This window comes from Danio rerio, chromosome 8 (genome assembly GCF_052040795.2).
Source record: "Danio rerio strain M-AB ecotype USA chromosome 8, GRCz13ab, whole genome shotgun sequence".
NCBI lineage: Eukaryota > Metazoa > Chordata > Actinopteri > Cypriniformes > Danionidae > Danio > Danio rerio.
Genome location: NC_141028.1, coordinates 4,920,645 through 4,943,769, shown reverse-complemented (window position 1 = coordinate 4,943,769; position 23,125 = coordinate 4,920,645). Strand labels below are relative to the sequence as shown.

Here is a 23,125-nt window from a genome sequence, read left to right as displayed (position 1 = left end):
TTATATCATCAAGACTCGTAAAACATACTGGTTTGATCACTGTTTGTCCTAAAGAACCGGTTCAAGTAAAAAAATGGACTTCCCATCACTAATGAGAAATACACTGCATATTGGGTTAAAAGTTTAACACTGGAAAAAAACTCTTAAATATACGTGTTTTCAAACTCGTGGATTAAAATGTACTCCAGTTTTAACACTGAACAACACCAAAAAAAATCACACTGTATATTGAACACTGGAATTTTTGCTGTGCAGCCACTAGACTTTTCTGACACCCCTACCCCTTCACAGGAACGTGAAAAACAAGAGGGAAGGGCAAAGGGGTTGAATTGGAATCGGGCCTTATCATGATATGTCTGATGCTGCGTTCACACCAGATGCTGAACATGCGTCAAGCACGAGTGATTTACATGTTAAGTCAATGCAAATGCTTGAATAGTAGGGGTGTCAAAATTAATTGTTTCTTTGGTTCACCGCGATGCAGACGCGGACAATTCGATATCGGTTCAGTAATAATCATAACCGGTTATTATGTACTGATGTCATTTATCTCCTATGCGCTTTGTCGCGAGGGAGGTGAGCGCGAGTATTTACAACACTCAGCCAACTCAGGGCCGGCCCGTGGCATAGGCACCATAGGCAAATGCTAGGGGCGCTGTATATCCAGGAGGGCGCCAGAAATGAGCGCGGTTCAGTTGCTTTTGTTTTCGATATTCCTGACACACATTCAGTTACAAACGGCAATAACTCAAAAACCTCTTACCCTAAAAAGATCTAAAGTGTGTTTCCTACAGAAAGACAAAGCTGGTTATGTTTCACAGCTGTCTTTCTTTCTTTTCGCTCTACACTACGAGCACTGCTCCGTTTAAGCCCTCGCAATATGTGTTTAGCCGAGATAGCTCACGCTGAGAGGAGCTCTCAGCAAGGGACCGTCGAAAAAGTGCTTATTTTTTTTTATTTATTTATTTATTTTTCTGCTCCGCTCTTCGCGAGCTCTCCCTGTTGCGAGGGCTTAAGTGCGTGTGCGTGTGCGTGTGTATGTGTGTGTGTGTGTGTGTGTGTGTGTGTGTGTGTGTGTGTGTGTGTGTGTGCGTGTGCGTGCGTGTGTGTGTGTGTGTGTGTTTGTTTTTTTGGTGCTGTCTATGTTCGTGTTTGAATGAGAGACAGTGTGGTGCTGTGTCTCTGTGTGTTTATACAGACAGCTTGTTATAGCCTCTCCTCTAAAATATAACACTGTATATGAAAAGCATCGTTAATCCACCGTGATGCACCGAAATATCGAATTGAACCGAATCGAAGGCATGATAATCGTAACCGAACCGTGAGACCAGTATAGGTTCACACCTCTATTGAATAGACACCCTGCGGCGCGATTTGCGCGAATGGTGCGGTGCAAATTGAGCATTTTGCGTGTTTGATGCTCGAGTTTAAAAATCTGAACTCAAGCAGACAGTCGCGCCACGTTAAAAAAAATCAGGAGCTTGTTCTTGTGGGGGTGTGATTGCGACGTAGAACCTGTTGATGGTGTCCCAGGGAAATCCTCCCACCGACACTGACAACAAGTCATCAAACTGGGCTCAGCTTAGTCAGAAGCACTGCTGAAAGTCTCCATCATCCAGGTTAAGTTTCTGGAGGAGTTTCTGAGCTCACAGAAACCTTTAAAAGGATCTAGTGGACTCAGACACGGCCCTAAACATATCAACGCTGTTTTTCAGCCTTTGTAAAACACATATCCTCTTAATAAAATCCATGTTAGCCATTTAGCAACAAAGCTAGAGTCACCAGGCAGACAGAAGCTCTGCCCATCACGCAAATCTGCGTCTGTTCTGAAGTGAATTTGACGTGCGAATAAAGCAAGTAAACTCAAATGTTTACGTGGCTATTTATGCGCAAATAGCGCAATTTAGCCGCGCGTTCCCACGTCTGGTGGGAACACAGCATGAGAAAATCAAAATATGCAACTTTGCTCTCAGAACAATGTAAATATAGTACTTGTATTAATGCACACACACTGTAATCTGCTGATTTATTCTATGTAAATCTACTTTTTTTATACTGGCCTATCTAAAGGGTTAATGCTGCCAACTGATGATCAACAGTAAAAATTATAAATCTCACCTCCTCCTGACAGGGAAAACTGCCAAAGATCAAGAAGGCCGAATTATATGCTGGCATGGCCTTGCATTAAAAAATGTCATTTTAATGAGAGTCAATGAGGCAAAAACAGCCACCATCATAAAGAAAGGGTACTCCAGTTGAACAATACACCGCGACTAAATTATATACAGAATCATGCAACACTTTTAAAGGAAGTTTATTACAGTTTTATAATATATATATATATATATATATATATATATATATATATATATATATATATATATATATATATAACAATCATCTTATTGCAGAATTAAACTTCTCTCACGCTGTGTTTAGCTATGATATTTGCTTTTATTCATGGTTAATAAATAATGGAATTTGTTATTGTGTTCCTCATATTTACACTTCAGTGAAGCTAAGGGACCCGCCTTGATTCTTTTATGTTTGTACTCATCCAGGTGTGCTATATGAAAACCTAAAAAATCTCTAAACAAAGTTTCCATTTATTCATTGGAATTGGTAATCACATGTTTACAGTTTGGGAGAGATTGAGCAAGTCAAAGGGATTTATAATTTTTTTTTATAGTTAGAAGTCTGAAAGCGCTTCCTATGTTATAGATGTGACGTTTGCAGTAAAAACTTGAAAGTTAAATTGGAAGAGAAATGTGTACGTTAACAGTATACTAAAACACCAGAACAACTTCTGTAAACGTGTTTTGTACCTCAAAGAGAAATAAACGTGTTGTGTGTGACTAAAGAAATATGCACATTAACGTTAGGTAAACAACATAGGCAGTTTTTTTTTTTTTTCTGTGAGTGCATAAACCCCAAAATTAAATTGCCGGGAAATTGATGACATTTATTTTCGCTTAACCACTCTTGGTTTTTAAAAAAGGAAATGTATTTCACTAATAAATCTAGGAAATTATAATGTACAAAATAAAGTATACAAATGCATATAAAGTCTAATTAAATCCATTTAGTTGGTGTGATGCTTGTAATGATTTAATTAAAATTCTAGAAATGGAGAGATCAACCAATGCTTTTGACTATGACCTAAAAAAAAACATGCAAATGTACAGTAAACATCAGATTTCTGTGAATTAAACTACACACTACCTAAAAGAAATAATCCTGATCAAATTGCTACAGGTAGAATTCTGTCTCTAACAAACCCAAAGTATTAATTTTATTTTCCATTTATGAGGAATAGGCATGGGGCAGTATACTGTAAGTTTCTGACGGTATGGTAACCTTGGATAAAAATACCACGGTTTCGCGGTATAACGTTGAGATTACTGCTCTAAAATAAGTTATTTTTACATGTCTGGGTAAAACAAACAAACAAACAAACTGTTTTTCCACAGTAAACAATTTATTTTATTGAAAAACAAAAAATTGTTTTCAAATATTTTGGAACGGTAAACATGTTAGACAAAATAGTAAAAAAAAATCATTGGCTTCTGCTCTCTTCATTAGTTTTAAAAAACACAGATTTCTTTACAACATATTAAAAATAGATAAAAAAAACATATACTTTGGGAATAGTGGTGTTAAAACCTTGATTTATAAATTTTTTATTTCTCCAAACCATGCTAAACCTTGAAGGAAGGGAAACCCCTGTGTTTGATTTATACTTTGCTAAAAATGTTTAATAATGTTTTAATAAAGGCTTTGACTCTCAAGTAATGGTAGATACTACCATATGGAAGATACCGATATATATCGTATACTGTTATTCTTCCTAAAAATATCGGGATATGATATTTTGCCCATATCGCCCAGCCCTAGTCTCATGCCTGAGGAACATACTTTGTTTTGGATGTGATGTGAAATTTCAACTTGTGTGACTTTGCCAAATGAAATAAAATGGTTTGAAAGCATTGACAGAAACATTTGAGTATTTGTAAAATACAAGCATACACAAACAATTTAGAAAGGGTTTTGCTATTTTAGTGAAAACTTTTCTTTAGTGGTGAGGTTAACATTTGTATGGAATCGCTACCTTTGTGGATTTTACCTAATATTAGGATTTTAACACATTTTAACAGTTTCAACAATAAATTCAGGCTCTTAAAGATTAAAAGTTTGTGAACATCCCAATATATATATATATATATATATATATATATATATATATATATATATATATATATATATATATATGGGTTATATATATGGGTTATATATATGTATATATATGGGTTATATATATGTATATTGGTTTTTATTACACAGCTAAGAGTTCCAGGCAGGCCTAGGCTGCATTACAGTTCCGTGTCAATACATCAAATTATTTATTTCAGAGCCTACAACTATTTAAGTCTAGAACTAAACAAGTAATGTTTTTAACTAAACAATTAGCCTATAACTAAACAAGTCTATGGCATAGCGTAAGAAACTGAGGTAGTAAACTGAAACCAAAGAGTCACCAAAAGCATCTAATAAAGACACTTCATCCAATATGCAAACTTTGGCCCGGGTCTGGAAGTAAACAGACTGGTTAAACTGATTATATGCTAACATCACGCAAAACAGGATTTTTTTTTTTAAATTACAAACAAGAGTCACTTTTATAACTGATGTTCCATGAACCAGCGAGTTTAAATCCATACATAAACAGAAAGTTTAACTCAATAGGGATGGACTTTTTAAAAATGAATTTACACAGGATCTCTCAAATCTTTTTACAAGAAATGGAACCCTGTTTTAGACCATATCAGTGGTTTAAGGCTGATTTATATTTCTGCTTTGAATGATCGGCGTGACCCACAGCACCTGCCTTGTGTGTAGTCGTGCATTTACACTTCTGCGTGCTGTTAGTGTTGCTCTGCAATAGGGATGTCCTGATATAACATTTTAACTTCCGATAAATACCGATATTGCAGCCTTCAGTACTAACCGATACAAATCCGATACAATAATCAGCACAAATCATGACTTTACTTTTGCCTATTTCGTTGGGTGGAATGTATGAATGGCTAGATCAAACTGAGAAAAGTCAGCAACAGTATGGAAAAAAACAACCAATTTATTAATTATTGGTTGCATAAATGTAAACCTTTTACATAAGATATATATATATATAATAAAAGAATAAATATAAAGATGCTGGAAAAAAAATATCTTAATTGAATAAACAAAATATATTTATTAAAGTGCAAAATACTAATTAAAGGTCAACTCAGTTATTTATTTTTTTACCATTAGCAAACGGGTAGAAACAGCTGAGAGCAGAAACATAAGGAAAAAAAATTTGTTAACTGACCAATTGCTAAAGATAGAGTGTCCAAAGTTTTAATTTCACACACAGCTTCTTGATGAATTTTCGATCCAGTTTTGAGCTGAAAAATATCTTTCACACTGGGCAGCAGAAATAGGGAGCTATTGTTCTAAGGTATTGTTAAGTTGATAAAAATTTGCTGTATGGTTTGTACAAACATTCACATGATCGAATCTATTTAATCTCTGTTTATATCATAAGAAGATTATGGCTGTATCAGTGTTCCAAAACATTGATTTTATAATAATATATATATATTGCACATATTATCTTTAAAGGGTCACAAAACACCAAAACACATTTTTTGAGCTGTTGACAGTCGTATATGTGTCTCACACTGCTAAAAACACTATTAGGACACCTATATTTCACTAAAAAGTGTAAATTGGTTGTTTTTGCGTTATTTCAAGCAAATTCATACTTCCGGTTTGAAACGAATTTTTGAAGCTGCGTCACGGTCATGACATAATAGTGTGTATTCCAGCGTGCAGACTGGACGTCTGTGCCAGAGTGTGTCTTATTACGTCTTACAGCCTGCTGCATTAATGCATGAGTAGGGCTTGGTTCAAACCAATCAGCGCGCTCTATTGTGCAACTTCATTAATATTCATTACTGTCACAGTGTTTAGACGACAGAGACGCCACGTTGTGTTGGCAAAACAAGCGTGAAGTGTTGCTTTTATAGTTTGCTGCAGTTAAGTTTCATTTTCAATTTTCTCTCTGTGAGAGCGCAGCTGGAGTCACGTGTGGATTAACAGTGTACGCGACGCTCGACAACAATAACTTACATGTCTAAGGAGGATTATTGTTTACCTGAGAGCTGTTCTCATCTGCAAACGCTGAGATCCGGATTCGCTTGTAGTCTCCTCTTCATAAAGACGCGGCTCTAGTAGTTGCTGTTGATTGTCTTGTCTCTACAGATTTGGTAAGTGAGCGACCAGCGCTCTTTGTTTATTCAGTTTGTTCGTATCTAACTAACTATTGCACGTGTAAACACGTTAGCACCACAACCAAACTTTAACCTCGTGTAAGTTAGGGTTTTTACCGCATTTAGTGACCGGAATAACACACGCGGCTTTCTGACGCTACCTGCCGTGTGCATCTAAGTTTCTGGGAAATGCTGGGGTTTTTTTTCTCTCATTCGCCGTGCGGTATCAAACATTGCATGAAAAATACACGCTTAGAGCAGTTCCTCGAATCAAATATCTCGTGTGTCGCGAGGGGCATGAATGAATTCTCTGAATGAAAGAGCCAAACTGCACTTAAAGTCCATCATTTAATAATTTGGCAAATAATTCGATTACAGATGTCCATGTAGGTTAAACACCATCACTTTCTCCTGTGTGTGAATTTTGACTCTGAAACTCGCGCATGCCCAAATAGACACTCCCACACCATCCCACTTTAGTTCCTCCAACACTCCCCCCTAAACAGAGCTGGACACGGCCACTTTTCTGACTTTTTCCAAAGTAGAGGTGTGAAAACACCCTGCTGAAACGAGGGGGTTTCATGGCCCTGTAACATAAATGTCCTTGCAGTAGCTGGATTCAAACACACCTTTTCTCCACAGCACATGAAATGATGTGACTTTTAAGAATCACAAATTTAAGAATTTTTTTTTACCAAAATTCGTTTTATTTGCATAATATATTGCACAGATTCCACCCTACTGCCCACATTGGAAAAGTACGACAATGTAATGAAAGACAGAACTGCAAACTCATGTGCAAAGCTGACACTGTTTATCAGAGCACTTTTTGGGCTAGGGATGCTAATAATAATAATTAATTAACCGTTAACCAAAAGGATGTGTTTGTAACCGATTAATGGTATCAATTAAACGATTAAAAATATAATTTTATTTATTTTTAGTTTGGCTGCATAAGGGGCAGATTAAATTAGCTCTTTGTGTTAAGAGGGGCATCTTTTGAATGGTTTATTAACAGCCGTAAGTGTTTTGCACGCGGCTCATCCCAGAGCTGCAGTGTTTGTGTTGTCAAGACAACTACAGAGAACTTTTAAAGACGTAGGAGAGACTAGTGCTCGCTGTTTTAAGTTATCCAGAGCTGTATGTATTTACAAATTTTGAATATCACAATATTATTAAATATTACGATTGTAACAACATAGACAGCAACACTCTTGCACAATCAATACCCAGATGATTCAGTCGTTTCATAGAGACATAAAAAAGGAGGACCGCACCTTTTTTACCTTGTCAACATAAAAGGAGCGAGGTGCGCCTCAAGTTTTTAAAATGGAAAATCACATTTGCTGTGATCAGACATATTTGTTAATAGTGGTGTAACGATACACCAAAGGCACAGTTCGGTTCGGTTCATGGTTTTGGAGCCACGGTTCGGTTTCTGTTTGCTGTGGGGTTAGGGTTGATGTCATCTTAACAGCAATGCTAAGGAACAATAGTTTCACTTAAAAACAAGAACATCTAAACTTTCTATTTATAGAACTATATTTATTTATTAACTTACCATCACATTTTAGTACAGTCAGGATACCTGAGTAAACAACAAGAAATAAATAAATACCACCAATATAGACTAGTCAGAAAAAACAATTCTCTTTAGTGCAGCCATCTTAACTAAGTAAACTACAATTAAACAGATAACTGCAGTGTAGACTAGTGAAAGATAAACAGGCGTGTCCTCTAACATTTGGAATATTCAATGAAGTTTTCAGTTCTTCTTTAAAAACACCATAATTGTCCACGTTCTCAGGTGAGAGGCTTGATCTCTGTGCAGACATCAATTTTTGATTATCTTAGTTTTCATTTAGATGAATAGGTTTCCGTTTAAATTAAAGTAAAATATACATATACTGTGTTTGTAAAGTGTTTTTTCATGACATATTCACCAGTAAAATACATTGCAGTTGTGTCTGAAACTAATGTTACGGTTGTAGCTGTATATAGGTTGTTTTTTGCCCCCCGTTAGTGATGCGTGGATGGCGGTTATATCCGCGGGCGCTGCGGGTAATCCGGGGGTCGGGTAATAAAAAAAATACATTATTATTAATTACAAGTCGTATGTAGTGAGACATGGCAGTGGATCAGCGAAAAAGCAGAGAGTGGGCTTTGCAGAAAGGGAAGATATGAGATGCTCAATAATGATGTATGAAGTCAGTGCAAGAGTAGCCTACTGTTCAAAGTTTCAGTTAGTGGAGTCATCAGAGAAAAATCTGCTCTCATTCTGGGAGAAACCAGATCGCTTATTTCCACGACTGCAGCGCCTTGCTCGGAAATCTTGTTCATTTCTGCAACAGGTGATGCGGAGATGGCGGGGATATATAAAAAGGGAACCAGGAAATGCGGAGGAGAGCGCTTTTTCCCTTTGATCTCGTTTTTCGTGTATTTTGCTGACATGATTATGATTTTCGTTGTTTTTGCTTAAAGGTGCAGTAGGTGATCTTCCAAAATGCTAAACGCTTAGCATATTATCTTTGGACGGCGGGGAGGAACTGGGATTTAAAGCCACGCCTTCTGAAATGAGAATGTGCGCACCGTGTCACTACAGCAGACAACCCACTAGTTCATGTCATTCGCCATAGCGTTTAGGCAGTGTCGTGCAGGAATTGCATTTATTACTAAGCCATAATTGCATGCTATTTCAGAGTGAATATTCAGAGTAGCATAGTAAACAGTATAGGAAGGCTGTCATTGTTCAAAAATGATCCAATGTGAATATAAATACAACTTCAGCTCAATAAAGCAGGTTAGGCGCAATAGCGATATTTACTGATGTTTTGTTGTTAAACTAAATAGAAATCTACATTATCGATGCTGTAAAAGGACCTTATGAAACTGAAAATAGTCAAATCAATCTTTCGCTTGGAGATTTCAGTGGTTGAACAACATTTCTGTGAAGATATAACCCATTTGTAATGACAACATCTGAGTCAACAAACAAGTCATTCATAACACAACACAATCTAACATAAGCCAAGCCTGACTAAAAGAGTTTTAAAACAGATCATTGCCTGTCTAACAGTAATACTTTCAGCCATGGTGTTGTCGTCCTTCCTCCAGCGTGCTAAAGTAACTCCAATACTGATTCAGGATGTTCAAAAGTTTCAATTCAGCATTTGATTTCACCGCGTCTGTGTTTGCCTCGTGAACGCGCAGCGCTTATGCAGGCGGGCACGCGTGAATGGCGTATCTGCGTGAACGGATGCGCTGAAGTCCGAATCTACATTTCCTGACAGACAGTTTGAGCTACTTATCGGAATTATGGGAGATGTCGGCCCGACAATATTTAATTGGATGAACATTTTTTTAGTTTTATGCCTTACCCAGAATATAAAAATGCATATAAATACATTTAGATCATTTACTTTAATCATTACTATTAGACTGTGAAGAGACTTTCAACCAGCACAACAAAAAATCTGAAAAAAATCACCTAATGCACCTTTAACTTTCATTTGGGTAAAAATATTTTGCATTACTTTTGCCCAGTTTGAGATTTTTTTTTTTTGTTCAATTTTATTTCGATTGATTTGTTATTTACTTTTTATTTTGGCTCATCCTGTCATATTGAGATATACTTCCTCAAGTTCACTCTTTTCTCAGAGTAACGTGGATAGGGAAGATGTCGTACGACTTCCATTTTGCAAACACATAAAAAATGTATTGTTAAAGACATCAGGTAAGAGGGGAACATCATCTTTGTATTTATTTTATTCTACAGTTCAGTAAAGGGAAAAATGCAGCGCTGAAGATCTGGTTATTCATGAGTTAGAATTGTTTTGTTTTATTTCTTTTGTTTTGCTTCACTATCGTCCCCTTACATGAGTTTAACTAATTTTTGTTTGATAGCTTCTTTGTTTAAATTTGCTACTTTATTATATTCTTTTTATTACTGTAAATATTTATCTTTTTTGTATATATTTGAGCATTATTCTGGTTTCACTTTTGTACATTAATTCACTTGTTGGCAGTTCTGTTGTCAGTGTCTTGTTTACACCCTCACATTGAAAAATTTTCACACTTTTTAAATTTTGTTCCTTATAAGTACGTTTCGTGAAAGTTAGGACAGATAGGCGTGCGCTTTGTCTACGACACAAATTATATTCCTGTACTCCACTAGAAAACAGTTTCCACGCAGGCGACTTGTGTCTGAAAAATGTGTCTGAGGGATCTGCAATCTCAGTATATGCGAAGCAGCCATCCTGCGTATACAGTAGTGACCGATTGTGCTCGCTCACTCAAGTCACATGACATGACATGCACTTGGAAAATACTAACTTTAAAATATTATATTTTATATTTAGAATATTTAGAACAAAAGCTCATCATTACAAATAAAATTTAATCAAATGTGTTAAAATAAAGATGTTTAAATTGGTTCAATTAGTTAGAGACAAGTGACATCAACCTCAACAATGGGCAGCAGGGGGTGTGAGTACCACGGTACGCCACGAGATTTTCGCGATACATATCGTGGTTGGTGTATCGCCATATTTCGGTTTGGTTTGTAATATACTTACACCCCTATTTGTTGACTCTCGGGACGGTAGTGTATGACCACACGTGTCTTCAGACATGTTTGCCATAGAAACAAAATGGAAGAAGAATATTGCTGTTTGATACGGACAAGTTGATGTCAAACCAGCGCTGATGCTAATCGCCTCCTGGATTTGCGTCATAAACACAACAAATAGGCTTTAGCTTTCATTTGGCAGCTCATAAAGCATGTATGCAAATTAATGCAGTATCATATTTAAACAACAAAACTGTTTACAAAAAGTCAACCTATGCACGCATTGTCATTTTCTTTTCATCACGCAGCGCGCGCACTTGAACTGTGAGTAAGAGAGGAAATATCAAGGCAAACTTTAAAGAGCCCATATTATGGGTTTTTGAAAATGCCCTTCCATGTAGTGTGTAACACAGCTCTAAGCTCTAAATTTTAAATTCACATTACTTGTTTCTATTCAGCAAACGTTCATTAAAAATATAAGTCAAGGGAACGCATTTCTTTAATTATTTGCACTGCTCGGATTTACAGTGTATGTACACACACACACACACACACACACACACACACACACACACACACACACACACATGGGTTGGCAAGTGGTTATGGCGGTTAGTCTTTGCATTAAAAACAAGCAGATCATCATGGTGAAAGATGCTTATCTGTAAACAATAAGGCGTTTTTAGAGAAAACACTTTTTTTTTTCAGAAAAAAACACGCAAAACAGTGTGCTATTTGAGATAATGGCTACAATCTCCACTAGCCTATTTCTAAAGTAGTTTTTGTACAATGCGCGTCCGATCGGCTTGTGTAGGAATGCAGTCAATAACATGACTAGTTTAAACTTGTTCTTGTTGTTGTTTTCGTTGGAATGTCTGGCTAAAGTTGTCACCAAACCTGCCCTCTTTTGAAAAAACTGAAAGCCTATCTCTTTAAGATCAGTTTTGTGCTGAGATGTGTGCTTATCTTGCTTTGGTTTGGTGATGTGATTTGTAAGGTGGCGCCATCTTATTTTGCCAAGTTTTTACGTGTTCACAGACCTGTCAGAGCCCTGAGGTCGTCAAATCAGGTGCAAACCGAGGGCAAGGTTGAAAAATAAAAAGGACCAAGCCCTTTCTGTGACTGCTTTAATTGTATGGAACATCTTGCTCACTCTTAAGTGTTCAAACAGTTGGTATTTTTTAATTAATGCTTAAGACACACCTAGGTATTCACTGAGTTTTCTATACAATAGTGTTTTTTTCTGACTTCCTCATTGACAGTTGTTTTTAAATGTGCTATATTAATAAAAATGCAATTGTATCAAAATATAACTCAACTTTAATATTAATATTATAGATGAAACAATAGCTTTTGCATTCTTTTAGAAAGACGATTTTTATATTATTAAGTGTAATGCATATGTTTTAAATGTATGGCTTTTTGGTGATTTTGTGATTCCAGGCATGGCCAGTATAAGACTCTGACGGGATTATAACCTTGCATAAAGATTTCACGGTATTACTTTACTGATTACTGTTCTAAAATGTGCTTTTTAAATGTCTGAATAAAAAACTAAAACTTTGAGCACAATATAATTATTTTGAGAAACTTATTTTGGAGCAGTAAACATGTTAAAATAATTCAAAATAAAAATAATTAATAATTAAATAAATAATTCAAATGAATCATTGACTTCTGCTTCCTTCATTTGTTTTTAGAAACACTGATTTCATTACAATTAAAAATGGCATCTTTGGATATATTTTCAGCTGGAGATACTGTTGTCCTAAAAAACTTGAAACAAAACCCTTACATGTACCATAGGAACGGTATAGCAAAAAATGTCATCAGTTTTAAAAAGCTTGACGCTTCTCCATATCGCCGTATAGCTTGAAAACGGTTATCATCCCATGGCTTGTTTGTTGTTATTAGTTTTAGCATTTACAGAAAGATTTATAAAATAATTCTTAAAGATCCAAAGGAGTAACAATAATTTAATGACCGTTATATGCATTAATAATTTAGCATTTAAAACATTGAGCCCCACAACTGTCAGTTAACTGTCAAAGCACCCAAACACATCCTAAAACAGACATACCCAATAATCCTTTCCATTAATCACAATAATTATTTTGTAAACCATTTAATCGAGCATCATTTATAATCATGACAATCATTCCCATCAATTACGTGATTCTTAAGACCTTAATCAGAACCATGATATGAAATAAACTCCACAATCAGAGGTGATCATAAATTAATTGAAATACCATTCATAAAGGTCATGAATCTCTTTATATTCCTTGTGTTTGGCTATATAGTCACAGGCAGTGCAGATGGGCAGATCAAACTCCTGCTGCTGCAGTAAATGAGGAGTTGCAAAGTAATATTTCCTCCAGTCAAAGTACCTGCGATACGCGTCTTCATCTTTATCCAGCTGAAGCAGATATTCTGCCACTGACTTTGGATCTGGGAAGTCCTGCACATGAATAAAGGCGTCTCTGGGATAAAAGTTTTCATAGTTCTTTCTTGGAGGACCCATAACCACAGGAACAGTTCCTACAGAAAGAGGACCGTTGATCTTCTCAGTGATGTAGTCCTTGTGCATGGAGTTCTCAAAGGAAAGGTAAAATTTGCAGCTAGCGAGGGTAGGATAGTAGTCCTTAGGATCCAAATGTGATGCGTAAGCCCTCCCAAACATAGTGACGTTTATGTGTTTGCTGAACTCCTGATAAAATGTGTTCCTTGTCCCGACGCCAGTTCCAAGAGCGTTATTGCTCACAATCCAACAAACCAGTTTGTCTTTTTTGGGAATGACGAAGTCATCGGCTGGTTTCTTCCTCACAGTCAAATGCAACCTGGTGAAAATATCAGCGTCCTGCCTGTAGCTGAGAGTGTGGTTGAACAGGTTTTCCAGACCAGGCTTCTTCTGAGTGTTTGTCGGTGATTCCAAATGAAACCAAATCCACTTCTGAAACGGAGGACGAGGAGACGGAGGAAGATTGGACAAATCCCAACTAATAGACTTGTGATAAATGAGGACAGCGTCAGCATCGCTGTAGAGAGATTGATTATCCGTCAACAGACAACTATCGATATTGAAGATATTCTTACAGTCGTTCAGGTCAAATCTGAAGTTTTCTGGCCAAAACCACATCAGAAGAATAGGTTTGTTTTCTGCTGTGTCAGTAAGAGAGTTGCTGCTTTTGGCAGAGCTGCTTTCATAATGTTGAACTTGTTGAACAAATTGAGGAGGACACGTCGGTGAAGAAGAAAACCAGAAAAACATAATGCTCAAACAGACGACACCTGCTAATGCCACAACAATACCCAGACGACACAGTGATAAGCCATTTGTTCTTGACATTTTCAGATCTGAAAAGAATTATAAAAGAAAATGATTTTTTTCATAGAACAAATAAAAAGACAAATAAAAGTTTTAATAGAATAAAAATCTGCTACAGAATGAAGCTACAGGACATAACAGGTTTATCAAATACTAAAATTGTAGCTTTTTAACAAACATGAATTAAATTAGGTCAAGTATTATCATATTAATGTTTAAGTCAGCTCCTCACCTGATTAAAGATTAAATAAAAGATGTAGTGTGTAGATGAAAAACCAGAAACACGGAAGCTTTTTTTTAAAACGATCTCTCTGCAATGGACAGAGGAAAAAAAGGGTTGTTGAGCATTGAAATAACTGAAGGATGTACCAATGCTAATGATATGATGCAGACCAATCAAAATTCACTATGCAAATATCACTGACACCAACTCTTCTTGGCAAACAAACACAATGTGTCAAAGCAAATCATAAATTATAGATAGTTTTTTTAATTAAATGCTATGTACTTTTTCCCAGCAGGTGGCATTGCCTCCAAACTATTCCAGTGATGCATTTATAGTGAACAACTCATACACTGGAAAATGAGCCGAATATTCATCTCTTAAATGAATGAAGGCAGGTCATAAATATGTGCTAGAAACGAAAACTGCAATAAAAGCAGTTCTCAACAGTTTTATATTTGCATGCACCTGCTTTTTTTACTTTAAAAAAGGAGTGTAATGAACATTTAAGAACACCTTTTGATATGTTAAACCTGTTGTTGGCATTTTTATAAAACTTAAATTTTATGTCTGATTTAACAGTGTGTAAACTTTTCATTTTCGATTAAAATGATTTCAACAAAAAGCTTCTCACAGATTAGATGTTTGTTGTCATGTCAAAAAAGACTGACCAAAGTCATACAGCAGTGTAAAAAAAAAAAAAAAGACAATTTACACTCACCAGCCAATAAACTTTACCAGTATCCGGGGTTGGACCCCCTTTTTGCCTTCAGACTTGCCTCAATCCTTCATAACAGAGATTCAACAAGATGCTGGTAATATTCCACAGAGATTTTGCTCCATATTGACATGATAGCATCACGCAGTTGCTGCAGATTTGTCGACCGCACATCCATGATGCGAATCTCCCGTTCCACCACATCCCAAAGGTGCTCTATTGAATTGAGCTCTGGTGACTGTGGAGGCCATTTGAGTACAGTGAACTCATGGTCATGTAACCATTGTCAAGAAACCAGTCTGAGATGATTCGCATTTTATTACATTGTACATTATCCTGCTGGAAGTAGCCATTAGAAGATGGAGACACTGTGGTCATAAAGGGATGGACATGGTCAGCAGCAATACTCAGGTTGGCTGTGGCACTGACACGATGCTCAATTGGTGCTAATAGACCCAAAACGTGCCAAGAAAATATCCCACACACCATTACACCACCACCAGCCTGAACAGTTTATGCAAGGCAGGATGGATCCATGCTTTCATGTTGTTGATGCCAAATTCTGACCCGACCATCCAAATGTGGCAGCAGAAATGGAGACTCATCAGAGCAGGCAACTTTTCTCCAATCTTCTATTGTCTAATTTTGGTGAGCCTGTGTGAATTGTAGCCTCAGGTTTCTGTTCTTAGCTGACAGGAGTGGCATCCGGTGTGGTTTTCTGCTGCTGTAGCCCATCTGCCTCAAGGTTGGACGTGTTGTGTGTTCAGAGATGCTCTTCTGCAGACCTCAATTGTATTGAGTGGGTATTTGAGTCACTGTTGTCTTTCTATCAGCTGGAGCCAGTCTGGCCATTCTCCTCTGACCTCTAGCATCAACAAGGCATTTGCGTCCACAGAACTGCCACTCATTGGATATTTTCTTTTTTCCCCACACCATTCTCTGTAAACCCTAGAGATGGTTGTGCGTGAAAATCCCAGTAGATTTCTTAAATACCTAGACCAGCCTGTCTGGCATCAACGACCATGCTACGTTCAATATCCCTTAAATCACATTTCTTCCCCATTCTGATGCTCGCTTTGAACTGCAGCAGATCGTCTTGACCATGTTTACATGTCTAAATGCATGGTTGCTGCCGTCTGATTGGCCTATTCAGAAATTTAGAGCAGTTGGATAGTTGTCCCTAATAAAGTGGCCGGTGAGTGTAAAGTCATGACAACTTTTTACGTTATTTTATCTTGATTTAGAAAATTATTCTAAAGTTAAAGAAATGTTTTAAGTCAGCCTAATTAATGCAATTAAAAAAATACTTGTTAAACCGTTTCAACTTAAATATTTAAGTTAGCAACATGTTTTTTTACAATGCAGTTCGTAAACGTTAAATCATCTTTATTTTGTAACTGATCTATAATGGATCTCCATATATTGTTTTGTTTTGTGTGCATGGTCACATTTACCACCGCATGAGTACATTTGCAGTAACAGTGCAACAACTTAAATGTGTTTGTTTGTTTGTGTGATGTTTATTTATCCCTAACCTGATTTCATAAAGTAGGACATGTTTCTGGACTACCATCTGTTGATCCTGGAACAACATTCCTATCAGCCAATCAGAATTAAGAAATAGGTTTACCATTTATGATAAGTTTAGGTTTACGGTTAGGTTTATTTACGTCTACATGACTGTTATCCAACTATTATTCTCCTCTGATTTGGGGAATCATTACAGTTATGATTGGGTTTAGGGGTATGTTACGGCTCAAACTCAAAACTGGCTCGAATAACAACAACATTCAAGGTTTGAGCCGAACAAATGGAAGACACAGACATTGAATGGTTAAATTAACGTTCCGTCAATATGTTTAATTTTTCATAAATCATAAGTTTTCAAAAGACAAAACATTAACAAAAATCAAGTAGGCAGGTAGGGCAGCTAAGGTAAACAGGTCTCTGACTAAACTGTTTTTAAATGGACAGATCTCACTTAAACTCCCGTGAAAGGAATAAAAATAGGTGAGTCTTCCGGGCCACTGCCTACCTTCGCTAAACTAAATAAATAACAAAACGTGGCTATGAAAAATAAACCCCTACTTGCTAAAAACAAAGTATCAAAATAAACAAACTAGTTAACACATTACGAATTAAGAATCAAAAGATTAACATGAACGAAACACTAAATGGAGCGGCATCTGGATGAATGATCGACTTGCGGAGCACCGCCAGCCAGACCGCCTGAGCGCAAGCCACCACTGAACTGAGGGAAGGCGAGAGACTGCAAGATAGAATGAGAGAGAGAGAGAGAGAGACGCCATTGCTGTCAGCCTTATATAGTGGCTTATCCAATCCTGGATAAGCCAGGTAGAAACACTCCTCCTAGTACTCGATCGCAACAAGCACAAACCAGCAATAAATACAAAGATTAATTAAATAACACAGACCCACGTAACAGGGTAGTTCATAGATATGGATTACAATTTACAACAATGATGTTTCAGGATCAACATAGATGTTAATTCAGAATTGCATCGTACTCTGCAAAATCATGACGTGCATTTATTTATAGTAAAAAGCTTATTTTATAACTTTGTATGTGTCTCATTCTACTAAATATACTTGTTAAATAACCATTCAGCAATGTATAGTTTAGTTTTAGCCTTGGTGTTTCTTTATAAAAGCGTCTCAATGCTAAAATTCTCAAAGGATTATTGATGTAAATATTTATTAATTCTGTGATGAATCAGTTGACCAGTACTTGAATTGTTTGCAGGCCAGCCTAAAAGATGTAGTATGGTAACCGACTTTAAATTTGTGAGACCACCCCTCTGATTGGATTTCATGTGTCAGCCTCAAAGTCATAACCTTTTTTGCTTTGCGTCAGTCTTTTTAACAGGAAACAACATACTTCCGTTTCTGTGTGCGTGTTCGGTTATGGTTTCAGTTAGTTATTTGTGACCTTTGATTTCGTCTTTTTGGAGCTCTGCAAAACAGGTGAGGAGAAATTCCATGTGCTTCAGTGATAAACGCTTGTCTTGAAACTAGAGTTTGTGAATATTATGCAGGGCTTCTGCAGCTCTTAAAAAAGATGCATAAACAAATGTAGACTTGAGAATTTGACTTTTAAAGTGGAAGTAAAGGGTGACATGATGGCTCAGTGGTTAGCACTGTCACCTTAATGCAAGACGGTTGCTGGATCAGTTGGCATTTCTGTGTGGAGTTTGCATGTTCTCCCTGTGTTGGCATGGGTTTCCAGTGCTCCAGTTTCCCCCACAGTCCAAACACCTGCACTATACTGTAGGTGAGTTGAATAACCTAATTGCAGTGTATGTGTGTGAAAGTGTTTGGATGTTTCCCAGTACGCTTATTGCAGCTGGAAGGGCTTCAGCTGTGTAAAACATATGGTGGATGAGTTAAAGGAAAATTAATGAATGAAAATATGTTATACTCCATTATTTTAACTGTTTTGAAGAAAAGCGTATGTTTAATACAGTTTTACGAGCTTGGGTGCTGCCATCTTGGATTATTGAGGTGTTTCACGTCACAGAGTTGGTTCCGTTTCCTGAGGTGAACCGATGATGTGGAAGTAATGGTCTGACCACTAAAGGCTGATTTATACTTCTGCGCCAAACGCCGGCGTATGCTACGGCGCTGATGCATAGCCCTTCGCCGTGGCTGTCGCCGTCGCTGACGTGCACCTCTCAAAAAATGTAACTACACGTCGCAACGACGTGTAAGCTCTGTGATTGGTCGGCTTGGTAGCACTGATGAGTCTGGGTGGGACCAAGAGTCGCGTGACTGGTGCGAGCCTGATGGAGCGATTGTTTACAAGTGTGGAGTCCCGTGAAGGAGCTCTGAATGGAAAGTTTTGTTTTGCGTTTACCTCATAGTTAAAGTTGTTGCACGTCCGCCGGTTCCTGCCTCAAAATGAGCGAGTTTGAGCCACTTGTACATCCCGGAAGTGTTCAGGAAAAGCAAAGCAGCAGCGGAGAAACTCAACACAGAGGAACATTTATAACTCACTGCCAACTAGCGTTTCGGAAGTGTTAATGCAGACCAACAGAGACAGCGCGCAGAAGTATAGATGCACAGCTACGCGCGTTGCGTGCGCCGTGGGTTATGCCGGTCACTTGACGCAGAAGTATAAACCAGGCTTAAGACTGCACAGATTAATTTAACCCAATGAGTGAAGTTGTGAACATGGAGCTGCTGCAAATACAAGCCTCAAATTTGTGTCTAATACATACAAATATATTTATTCTATTTTTTATTCTATAACTAGTCATTCGATGCACTTTGGTACACTCTCTGTACTGCTCTGCCTCACTGCTTGCCTGTCTGGGCTTCAAAAAGGAGGTAAAGGTGGCGGGTATTTTCACTTTTCACTAGGGCTGCACGATATTGGAAAAAATTGACATTGCAATATTTTTTTCCCCTGCGATATATATTGCGATATTTTATATATATATATATATATATATATATATATATATATATATATATATATATATATATATATATATAAAATATCTCTCTCTCTCTCTCTCTCTCTCTCTCTCTCTCTGACCGCAAGCCTAAGGTCGCATAGAAGGTATTCAGTTTCTGAATGGTTTAGGCTCAAGCCAACAGTTTGGTGACGCTGTCTGAGCCTTACGTCATAATTTTTTTTATTACGCCGGTAATACCGGAAACCGAGGTAAAATATGGAGGCGGTTTGACGGTATCAAAATTTGGATACCGCCCAAGCCTAACACACACACACACAAACACACACACACACACACACACACACACACACACACACACACACACACACACACAGAGAGAGAGAGAGAGAGCAAACCAGAGTACTGGCATGAAACTTAACAGGTATGAAAGTTGTGCAATTCACAAAATGGACCTATAAAAGTCTGTTATTGATCCTCTGCTGCTGATTTGCTGTTCATTCTAATCGCGAGCCGTTTGTGTTTTATTTCGTGTGTTGTTTTTACCACGGTTTGTGTTTTTCTGTCATTTCGAAATGACACTATCCTTTATTTTCACTTTGTCACAGTTATTAAATCAGTGTGTGAGTGGCACAGTACAGGCTACGTGTGTGTCAAACATTTTGGTGAATTACATTTGTTTGGGCTGGTTATGTATTTGAAATAAAGAGAAAATGTTGACTTTAGCGATGACGAGGCTTCATTTAAACTGCAGAAGATGCCGTCTGACAACGAGGGGAAAACGCCTCACAGCAGCTGTTTTCCATCCTATTAGATCGCATTTCTTTAAATGATCAGTCCAGGAGATGCTGCTGATGGACAACAGGATTAGTTCAAAGAGGATAAAAGCAGGTAAAATAGATTAAAACTATCGTTTCAAAGCTGTCCAAATGTGACTGTTTACACGCATCAGCTGCCGACCGGAAGTTCTTCGCTTTCTTCTTGCACATACACGCAAAGCATAATGGGTAATTTTGCGTTCCAAGAAAAAGGTCTATAGAGAATCGAAATTACGTTACTCTCAGACCCTAGGTGCCTAACATATAATGTCAATACAAAAAGTAGAGTTTTAAGAAAGAATTTACAATAAATACAATTATACATAAAAAATGTAATCTAAATATATACCTAAAATTTAGTCTAAATATATGCATAAATATGATCTAAATATATACATAAACTGTAATCTAAAGAATAATAAAAAAAAGAATAAAAAGTGTAATCAATACAATACAATACAAAAACATTAAGGGCATATGGCAATGAGTGCAAACCAGAGTTGTGCAGATAGAACCGTATATAGTGCAATAAGGAGAGGAGGAGACAGTAGTGCAAAAAAACCTCACTGTAGCTGCTTCTTGAGACATGCATGGAGAAGTGAAACTGACAATGAGAAAACCGGGGCCGCCTTCTATTTTAATTAGTCTGTGTGAAACTTTCTTTTTCAGATGAGGGTGTGTCAGCGTCACTTTTGTGACCGCACACACATTGACACTCTAAGATGGTGCACCCATCAGCGTAATGAGCTTTAGTCACCACAAAAGGTCAGAGGTCAGAGTTATTATAGCGCATCTGCCCATTAAAACACAGCCGCGTGGCCCGTGCAGCCTCCTCACCCCTGCTCTCTACCGCCACAATTAAGAGCAGGAATCACTGACCTGAAACACAGCAATTAATAGAAAAAGAAGTACAGTCAGTTTAATCGCGGCAGCACAAACACAAAGTAAAGATGCATGATTTTAAAAGGCACTAACCAATTTCAATAAACATTAGATATGTGATGTCTGATTATTTGAAAATGACCTCAGTTAATGTTACAGTAAATAGTACCTGTGTACTGTATATGTAGAGTTGGGGCTGGAAATTATCACAATATCATATTTCATGTCATTCTAAATCGATAATTATTAAATATTTATTGACGATCCATTTATGAATATCATTTTTTAAAACCACTTCATTTTATTTTACCAACATAACTAAGGCAAATAGTTTTAAAGGGTCACGAATAGGGGTGTCAAAATTAATTGTTTCTTTGGTGCAGTGCGATGCAGATGCAGACAATTCAGTATCGGTTCAGTAATAATCATAACCGGTTATTATGAACTGACGTCATTTATCTCATATGCGCTCTGTCGCTAAGGAGGTGAGCGCGATTATTTACAACACTCAACCAACTCAGGGCCGACCTGTGGCATAGGCACCATAAGCAAATGCTAAGGGCGCTGTATATCCAGGGGGGCGCCAGAAATGAGCGAGGTTCAGTTGCTTTTGTTTTCAATATTCCTGACACACATTCAGTTATAGACGGCAATAACTCAAACTCTTAAACTAAAAAGATCTAAAGTGTGTTTCCTACAAAAAGACAAAGCTGGTTATGTTTCACAGCTGTCATTTTCTCTTTTTTTCGCTCGACATTACGACCACTGTTCCGTTTAAGCCCTCGAAATCTGCGTTTAGCCAGGAGAGCTCGCACTGAGAGGAGCTCTCAGTAAGGGACCGTTGGAAAAGTGCTTATTTTTTTCGTTTATTTGCTTTTTTCGCTCAGCGCAAGCTCTCCCTGTTGCGAGGGCTAAAGTGTGTTTGTGTGTGTTTGTGTGTGTAGGTTTGTTTGGTGCTGTCTATGTTTGTGTAGGAGTGTGAATGAGAGACAGTGTGGTGCTGTGTGTCTGTGTGTTTATACAAACAGCTTGTTAAAGCCTCCCCCCAAAATATAACACTGTTAAGCATCGTCGATGCACCGAGATATCGAATTTAACCAAATCGATGGCATGATAATCGTAACCGAACCGTGAGACCAGTATAGGTTCACACCTCTAGTCACGAAACCTCCCCTGTCTCAGCAGGGTGTTTTCACACTTAGTTTGAAAAAAGTCAGGGAAGTGGGTGTGTCCAGCTCTGTTAAGGTGGGAGTGTCGGAGGGTGGGAAAAGAGGGATGGTTTTGCATAAAAATGGGAGTTTTCAGTTCGAGCATGTGCTGATTTTCTGAGGCAAAACACACAGACGCAGAAGAGACTGTAACTGCAGTTTTTCACTTCATACTTCATCATATGTATATATGTATATATATATATATATATATATATATATATATATATATATATATATATATATGTATATATATATATATGTATAATATATGTATAATATATGTATAATATATGTATATATGTATGTGTGTGTATGTATATGTGTGTGTGTGTGTATATATGTTAAACTATAAAAAACCCAACTTGTAATAAAACTGGGCAGAGATTAGATACTAATCTCTATTAGATACAAATTAAATGCTTGTTATATAATTAAAACTTTTATTCCTTTTGTCCAATTTTCTGCATGCACATTTCATGCACAGAAAGCAAACGTTGCCTGGTTTAGGAATGCATAGAAAACTGCAAAGCAGAGTTCTCCTGAGCTCATTGACCCACTGATGACAGCCACTTCAAAAATAACACTTGCAATCAAGACACATTCACCTCATGCTTGTTATGCGGTACAA

The 23,125-nt window shown here is 37.2% G+C and overlaps 3 protein-coding genes across 3 annotated transcripts in view; 2 read left to right on the top strand and 1 right to left on the bottom strand.

Moving 5' to 3' along the window:
• The window catches only part of fut9b.1 (fucosyltransferase 9b, tandem duplicate 1), a 207,687-nt gene that overhangs the window by 71,945 nt on the left and 112,617 nt on the right, over positions 1 to 23,125 (top strand).
• Positions 1 to 23,125, top strand: part of fut9b.3 (fucosyltransferase 9b, tandem duplicate 3) — a 163,559-nt gene that overhangs the window by 71,917 nt on the left and 68,517 nt on the right.
• Positions 12,845 to 14,567, bottom strand: LOC147842522 (4-galactosyl-N-acetylglucosaminide 3-alpha-L-fucosyltransferase 9). Its single transcript, XM_087264171.1, has 2 exons — positions 14,442 to 14,567; positions 12,845 to 14,238 (listed from the first exon to the last, which is right to left on the bottom strand). The coding sequence occupies exon 2, from the start codon at positions 14,228 to 14,230 to the stop codon at positions 13,121 to 13,123; it is 1,110 nt and encodes a 369-aa protein (XP_087120297.1). The 5' UTR covers positions 14,231 to 14,238; positions 14,442 to 14,567; the 3' UTR covers positions 12,845 to 13,120.

What these genes read in the sequence shown, in the direction of transcription:
- LOC147842522 (XM_087264171.1), bottom strand. Translation starts at nt 14,230, where the DNA reads ATGTCAAGAACAAATGGCTTATCACTGTGTCGTCTGGGTATTGTTGTG.